The sequence below is a fragment of the Diachasma alloeum genome, unplaced genomic scaffold, assembly GCF_001412515.2.
Source record: "Diachasma alloeum isolate Michigan unplaced genomic scaffold, Dall2.0 Dall_scaffold_00539, whole genome shotgun sequence".
In the NCBI taxonomy this organism is placed as follows: domain Eukaryota; kingdom Metazoa; phylum Arthropoda; class Insecta; order Hymenoptera; family Braconidae; genus Diachasma; species Diachasma alloeum.
In genome coordinates this window covers 650,701-658,385 of record NW_021680671.1, presented here as the reverse complement: position 1 = coordinate 658,385, position 7,685 = coordinate 650,701, and the positions used below count along the sequence as shown (strand labels likewise).

General features: G+C 39.1%; 2 protein-coding genes across 3 annotated transcripts; one reads left to right on the top strand and one right to left on the bottom strand.

Moving 5' to 3' along the window:
- The first annotated feature begins 279 nt into the window (after nucleotides 1–279).
- Nucleotides 280–2,261, top strand: LOC107042956 (probable small nuclear ribonucleoprotein G). The gene is made up of 4 exons (XM_015264224.2): nucleotides 280–831; nucleotides 940–962; nucleotides 1,019–1,143; nucleotides 1,940–2,261. The coding sequence occupies exons 1-4, from the start codon at nucleotides 800–802 to the stop codon at nucleotides 1,988–1,990; spliced, it is 231 nt and encodes a 76-aa protein (XP_015119710.1). The 5' UTR covers nucleotides 280–799; the 3' UTR covers nucleotides 1,991–2,261.
- Nucleotides 2,061–7,083, bottom strand: LOC107042955. 2 transcript variants are annotated; one of them, XM_015264222.1, is made up of 3 exons: nucleotides 6,690–7,083; nucleotides 4,292–6,604; nucleotides 2,061–2,769 (listed from the first exon to the last, which is right to left on the bottom strand). In XM_015264222.1, the coding sequence occupies exons 2-3, from the start codon at nucleotides 6,570–6,572 to the stop codon at nucleotides 2,756–2,758; spliced, it is 2,295 nt and encodes a 764-aa protein (XP_015119708.1). In that variant the 5' UTR covers nucleotides 6,573–6,604; nucleotides 6,690–7,083; the 3' UTR covers nucleotides 2,061–2,755. The 2 variants fall into 2 exon arrangements, with proteins under 2 accessions (XP_015119708.1, XP_015119709.1); XM_015264223.1 differs by having other exon boundaries at nucleotides 4,304–7,083.
- Nucleotides 7,084–7,685: the final 602 nt, after the last annotated feature.

Genomic DNA, 7,685 nt, shown 5'->3' with positions numbered 1-7,685 from the left:
TCTTGTTCGATTGATTGACGATGTTCTTACGATACTTGACATATTAATATTCTGATTATTGATGCTCCTGCAATAGTTCTTCGTCATCTCCCAAAGTTAGCTCACACTATATACAAGTAATTCTCATTCCCCCGTTTTAAACCTATCAGCGCCATCTCCCATGTATATCATCAACTGACTTCGTCGATAGGGAAGACTAAGTTGACAATATCATTACGTTTCACCCTCTTGTATTTACGTGTGTGTTCAGTTGCCGAATTTACCAGATCTGTGGTCAGTTGCAGATGTGTTCAGTTGACTGTGTCCAGTTGCACCCATCCCGCATGAAATCTAATCATTTTAATTTGAACGAAAGTTTAGCAAGAAAAAACTACATCAAATCTCCAATGTGTGATTGTAATGCAAATACCAAAGAAACCTTAACTCATATTTTCTGGATCTGCCCTAAATATAAAGAAGAAAGAACCATTTTTGTTAAAGCTTTGAATAAATTAGATATTTATTCATATAATATCTACAAATTGATGAAATCACCAAAGGATAATATCTGTCAATTAATTTATAACTATCTCAAGAAAATTCAAAAGAAGATTTAAACTGAAGACCAAAAATTGTGAAATCTACTTTATCACTGTTCAAAATGAAGTTCAGTAACGTCCCTCTAGGGGCATAACGGCCCGTAAAACCTTCGTTTTTGGACAGCCTTAAAACATAGAACAGAACAATAAAGAACGCTCCAAAACGTTTGTAATTCACTTATTCGCTCCCAGGAATAGTTCAATAGGTATAATTCAACAACATGAGTAAAGCACATCCTCCAGAGTTGAAAAAGTGAGTACTAACCACTTCTTGGATCAATTCAACACCATAAAAACAGCCGCATATATTCTTGGTTAGATTCAATGCTCCAAATTTCATAAATTATGATTTCGTTCGCAGGTACATGGACAAGAAATTATCTCGTAAGTATTTAATTCTATTTATTGTTCCAAGAAAATTGTAAGAATGTTATTTGCAGTGAAATTGAATGGAGGGAGACACGTTGTGGGCATCCTCAGGGGGTTCGACCCCTTCATGAACATGGTGATCGACGAAAGTATTGAAGAATGCAAAGATGGCACCAAAAATAACATTGGAATGGTGGTAAGTGTAAAATTAATGAAACTATACAAAACAATTTTCCTTCAAGGGGAGACCATTATTAGTTTTAAAAGTCGCGGGCGATTGGAGTAAGATTTCTTATGCATTGAAGATCGATGAAATGTCTAAAACGGAATAATTAGTGTAAAAAAATCAATTGTTTATTGTTCGTTTTGCTCCACACACGCTTGAAGTGTTAAAAATAGTCTAGGGCCTTCAAATTTTGAGCTACAGAGGTTTTTTTTGTAAAATTTTTGAAAAAATGTGTACAACAATTATGAATTATTTTTTTTAAATTCGACTCCTACACCGCTAATTTCCTTTTGTTTAATGTAAAAAAATGCGCCATTCATATAAAATAGGCGAAAAAAATATCCTTAATATATTTAAAATATATTCTCGATTCTATCAGAAACATTGTTTGGACTATTTTACATAAATGATGGATCTTTTGGTTTAAAAAAACTGTGTAAGTTAACTGTGTAGGAATCGAATTTCAAGAAACTAATTCGTAATTGTTATTGCACACATTTTTCCAAAAATCTTGAAAAAAAAACCTTTGTAGCTCAAAAATTGGAGGCCCTGAACTATTTTTAACATTTTAAGCGTCTGCCGGACAAACGAACAATAAACAGTTAATTTTTCTGCACTAATTATTCATTTTTAGACATACATAATTGATAATTTTGAGACAACTTATGTCACTTTTGAAAAATTAGGATGTTTGAAATTCAACCAGAAAATTATTGCCATAATTTTCATAATAGCAAGTAATTGTTAATAATCATCATTATTGCAGGTAATTCGAGGTAACAGCGTAATTATGCTGGAGGCTCTAGACAGAATATGATTTTCATCATGAAAAATAACCCATTATATCTGTAAGTCAACGTTAATCAACCCAATAATAAATCAGTAAATTACCAAAAACATTTATTAAATTTTGTACCGACACAAATCATCCACATCCAATCTCGATAATGTAATACTGAATGTACAAATATATTGTTTCAATCCATTCCTCATTACAAAAATGTCTACAGATCAACTTGAAAATTATACCTTTATTACGAGAAATCTGAAGGTGAAATAAATCTCTAGTCTGATAATAAAAATTACAATTCCCTCTTATTTTGACATCATTTTTTAATAATAATTTTGAAAGGCACAATGGAAACATCAGGACTCCTGATCGAGGAACATCATTGTTCGATTAAATAATAAGTGATGTGAGAATAATAAAAAAAAAATATGCAAAATGGAGATTATTTTCGAGCGTAGTCCACATTGTCATCGATTCTTCTCTGTTGACTAGTGTTAGAACATGAAACACTCAGTTCTTTCGACTCCGACGATTTCACATATTGATATTAATATCATTTAAATGTTTTTGCATTGACATGTCACTGGTTAAAAATATCCTGTCATGTTTATTCCGATGGAAAATTGACAATGACCTCGTAATTAACAATCTTCAGTACTCCACATTGTCACCGAAATCAAAAAATTATCACCATGAGTTTATTACATCATTTGTGGAGGTGATGTATTTCAATATGTGATGCGCACAAATATGATGCAGCTCTCAGATCCTCAAGACGTCGGTCATACTATCTCATCGGTGGATTGCTGAAAGAAACAGCAATATTAACCACGTGAATTAAAAAATGGGGTTAGGGCTATATTTCCTCCGAAAAAACATTTCCTACAGAATTTCCCAAATAAAAAGGTCTCTTTATTCCTCTTTTTTCTCATTTTCTCCGAAAATTTATTCAATCATAATTTTGTAAATAAATAATCTGCAGTAATAGAGTAAACAGGTCAGTTTCTGGACGGGGGTTAGTTTCTGGATGATTTCAGCTTGCATTGAATATTCCATAAATAAAATGAAAATTGTACTGATTATTTCACCTATCAATAATATTACTCGTGTATAATCATGTGATGATTTATTTTTTCTATTGATCGACATTTAATGCATAAAAAAATGGCCCAGTCGTCCAGAAATTAGAGATTTCGGCCACATTTAACTATTTTTTTATCAATTTTTGTTTTATTTTTTGTTTATTAACTTCTTTAGTCTTGGGAACACTGATGAGAATAATAATTCTCCATTCAGTAGAATGGAAAATTAATGCATAAAAAAATGGCCCAGTTGTCCAAAAATTAGAGATTTCGGCCACATTTAACTATTTTTTTATAAATTTTTGTTTTAATTTTTGTTTATTAACTTTTTTAGTCTTGGGAACACTGATGAGAATAATAATTCTCCATTCAGTAGAATGGAAAATTATCGAGAAGTTTTGACGGGAGAAGATTTTGTCAATGGATTAATTGAAAAACAAATGCAACAGCAAAATCCAAAGTCCGGAGCAATACCCAGGAGGCGACCCGGAGGGGAAAAAACAAAATGTGATGCTGGATTTCAATCAAATGAAAAAATAAGTCTTCTCGGCCTAATCTAATCAATTGAATTATAATCCATTGAATTATCAGATGAATAGAAAATTATTGGTCTTATCAGTACTCCCAATAATATAGTCGTTTTTCGGCTGTTCCATTTTGCCCCACTTTCCCCTATGTTTTGTTATTTTCACTTCAAATAATTTTTTTCCGCTAATTAAAACGTTCTTGAAGGTATGGAAACCACCCTATTCCCATTTAGATGCTTCTTTTATTTCAGATCCTACCACGAAACTCGAATTTCCCTTAACCGTCCAGCAATTGTCCTGTTCACCCTACCGTTCAATAGAATATCAATACAATATTTTGGAAACATTAGAAAAAGGTCAGAATGCATAGTTTCTCTGAATTCATTCTGATATGCATTTCGAGCTTATTAGTATCGACCTCTATAGCACATAATTTACAGCTCAGTTAAAAAATCATGTTTGAAACATTGCAAATCTGCTAAGCATTTGGTTTTTCTATATTCCGAATGAAAAGTTCTTTTTTTTTCCTTCTTCCTTGTAAGATCACAAAAAATTACCCATGAGATTGAGATTCCTTGTGAAATATTTTCGGTATGGAATTAAAAAAAAATACATTTTCAATCTGACAATTTTTAAACGATAAATTGTGAAGGAATGTTTTCAGGGGAAATATAGCCGGCATCCAAAAAAACGATAACGAAGAACCAATGAGTCCTTACATTTCCTCTTACTTTGTCTCTCCCTACAATTGAAATCAGCCTTCTCATAGATCTCGTCATCGCCTCCCGTGGAATGCCACGTTTTCCTCCTCCTCGCTTTTCTGCAGTCCTCCTCCACCACCCCGTTAACCCTCCCATTAACCTCCTCAAATGATAAGGATATGTCTTCACCGTTCAACTCTTCCTCCAGTTGCTCAGTCTCCTCCATATCTTCGATCTCCTCCAGTCCCTCATAGCCCACTATCCCGTCATCCTCTTCCCCTCCTTCCTCCACTCTTTCCTCATCAACTCCTTCCTCCAACGCCTCGAACCCCTCCTCCTCATCCTCCACAACCTCTTCATACTTAATCTCCACATCCGAGAACATCCCATTAACATCCAAGCAGCTGTGATTCTCCATGTCCAAAGTAGTTTCAAAGCTCGTCTCACAGTTCTCACAGACGACCTGTTCATCTCCAGTCTCCTGCTCTCCCTCAGCCCCCTCATCCTCCTCAACCGCCTCCACCTTCACCTCGACCTTGCCCCTGTGCTCACTGCTAACATGTTTCTTCAAATCGCTATCACTCTTGCAAACAGTCTCACAAATCTCGCACTTCACCTTCTCCCCTTTATGCTTAGCCACGTGCACTTTAAAGTACCAATCAGTTAAGAATCGTTTCGAGCAGTAGGTGCACTCAAAAGGCTTCTTCTCCCCCTTCTTCCTCCTCTTGTACTTCATCCTCCTCCTGGGTGTGATCTTCTTGAGTTTCTCCTCAGCCTTGCCAACCGCCTGTTTCGCTGGTGCAGGCCTGATGGGCATCACCGGATTGGGTTTAATAAAAACAGACTTCCCAGTGTTTGAGGAGACCCCTGAGACAGGCTGAATGGTTGGAACTGTCTGGACATTGACGAACGACTGCATCTGAATGGTATTATTAGCAATTATGCAGAACCTGGGGATTCCCTCCTTTCTGTGCAGCATCGAGGGCTCACTCTTGAGGTTCGCAATGGGAACAACCGTGATCGGCATCATCACTGGTTTCGGGGCCACTGGTGTCCCCTGCTGGACCAGCCACTCATTAACATTGAGAGGGTAGGCTATCGCCCTCGGTTGGACAGGAGGCACCACGAACTTGTTCTCCTGTGAATTCCCAGACTTAAATTTCCCAGTCTCTGAGTTAGTAATCGAATTGTTGGGAATATAAATATGATTTTTATCTGAACTGGGAAGTATGAAGTTCTGATTGTTGATGATGAGCCTCTGGGCCTGAGGCTGGAGGACAAGTGGAATATTGTGGAGGACAGGAGCAATCGGTGGTGCTGAAGGATTGGAGATACTGTTCATACGTATGAACGACTGATTGAATCCCTGCACCGGTGCTCTGGGTATCACAATGAGCTCTGAGTTCTTCTTGAGGGACTCAGCGGCTCTGTCATTAGCAATTGATGACTCGACGTGGTCATTTCGCTTCATTCTCAGGGCCTCCATCATCTGGATCTCCCTCTCCCTCATCCTCTCCTTGAGGATCTGCGCCCCGTCCACTTGATTGTGCCTGTACTCGGTTCGTCTCTTGCAGTTTTTGTGATGAATCCTGGTCTTTCGGTTCTTCAGGACGACACCGCAGATGTCGCAGGCATTTGACTTGTCGCAACGCTTCAATTCGAGTTTCAATCTTCTGCAGCGATTGTGGTCGATACTGAGGGCATCGCAGCGAGGATTGCTACAGTGTTTTGAGACTGGAGCTGTTATTTCGGAATCTGTGATTGTCGTTGCGATCAATGGGGAGGAGCCAGTCGTGTCGACGTATTGCTGGACGTTCACGTCGCAGATTATGCTCTCGCAGGGCTCGCAGTGCCCGCATTTCCTTCGACGATTGATTATTGGGTGCAAGGAGATCCCAGAGTCCCCGACGATCTTCGAGGGGAGGTACAGAGTCTTTAGGGGCGAAGGGAAGTTCGTCGAGGACTCCAGGGGACTCTCCGGGGGCTCCAGAGGCTCCAGCGGACACTTCGGGGGCTTAAGGGGCCTCAGCAGGTCCTCAGGGTTGAGGTCCACCAGGGACATTGTGATGTCCGGCCTGGGGCGTCTCTCCTTACTCGATTTAGATCTTGCTCTTGTGGGCTTTGGAGTCGAATCCTCCTCGGGGATGTTTATCGGCTTTATCACGATGTTTGGTTGATTGAGAAGACGCTGGACTGGCTCGGAGTGCAGGAGGTCTGGGTACATCACTTTGGATACCTCGTCGGGAGCCACTCGGGGGCTACCAATTGGCACCAGCTTCGGCAAGGGTGCGTATGCCATTGCTGGTGGTTCACTTCATTGATTTTCGGCTTCTGGGGGAACTCGAAATTGCGAATTTTTCGACAAAGTCCACGGCTTCCGGAGTTTGTTTACTCCTTTGTTAGAGTGATTACTCACCTGAGATTGTGGTTGATTTATTTTGATAGATTGTTACTTCATTTTCGGTGAAGCTGAGGGAAACCAACTGATAACTTCACTGTAGCAGTTTTTTGATACATAATTTTTTGGAGAAAAGGGCCTGCGCGCGCACTATTCGAGGGAAATATACAGTTTGTTATGCGGCGATGGGGGTGACGAGTTTTTCGAGGTTATAGATGTACCGAACACGGGGGAGACAATTTAACGTCACGTGTCGGTGGTTTATGGAATTGTTTGACAGTTGATGAGGGTTTACTTGGGGAATCACTGGGCGGTGGTACTGTGGGTAGATTTTGAAAGCGAGAGGGTCTCGTTAAGAGGCGGAGTACAATGGTGAGGCTAGCGGGGCCGCCATGTTTTTGGCGAACGGATGAAAAAATAAGGAAAAATCGAGTTTTTGGGGGGGTGGGGACTCCAAGGGGTTTGAGATGATTGATAGGGAGGACGGAGGAGTCATTGTTGGTGGGTGAATGATGATTCTTTGGAATATTAGTGGGTTAGGCAGGCTTTTGTTCGAGGAGTGAGGAGGCATTGTTTGTTGTTGAGTGGAATGTTATTTACATTTTTAATTTTTACGGCTTTGCCGCCGGGGGAGGAGGCTACTTGACCGACAACCAATCAGGTCGATTTCTAGTTGGGATAAAGTTTAAAAGTTGCAATATAGTTGTCGCGTGTTTTTTTTTTGTTGAATTAAAGATGGGATTCAAAAATTAGATGAACAATATTACATATTAGGTATTCTGTGTCAAATGAGTCAACGACAGATCCTCAGCCTCTTGGAAATTGATCTCGATTTTTTTTACGATCGAGGGACTCGAAAAACTGTCTCTCAGTTTTTTCAGGTTTTTTAACAGCCCATTTCGGAGATATGATTTTTTCCTTGTTTCTTTGTTTTTCTTTTCTCAATATCTCCAGTTCCATTCATCCGATTTTAATTTATGACACGTCAAAATCTTCGATTTTCTACCATCTATA

Excerpts from the sequence above, each read along its gene's own strand:
- LOC107042956 (XM_015264224.2), top strand. The coding sequence starts at position 800 with ATGAGTAAAGCACATCCTCCAGAGTTGAAAAA. Across the intron at positions 832-939 it reads CATCCTCCAGAGTTGAAAAA|GTACATGGACAAGAAATTAT; the intron begins GTGAGTACTAAC and ends TTTCGTTCGCAG. Across the intron at positions 1,144-1,939 it reads AAAATAACATTGGAATGGTG|GTAATTCGAGGTAACAGCGT; the intron begins GTAAGTGTAAAA and ends TCATTATTGCAG.
- LOC107042955 (XM_015264222.1), bottom strand. The coding sequence starts at position 6,572 with ATGGCATACGCACCCTTGCCGAAGCTGGTGCCAATTGGTAGCCCCCGA.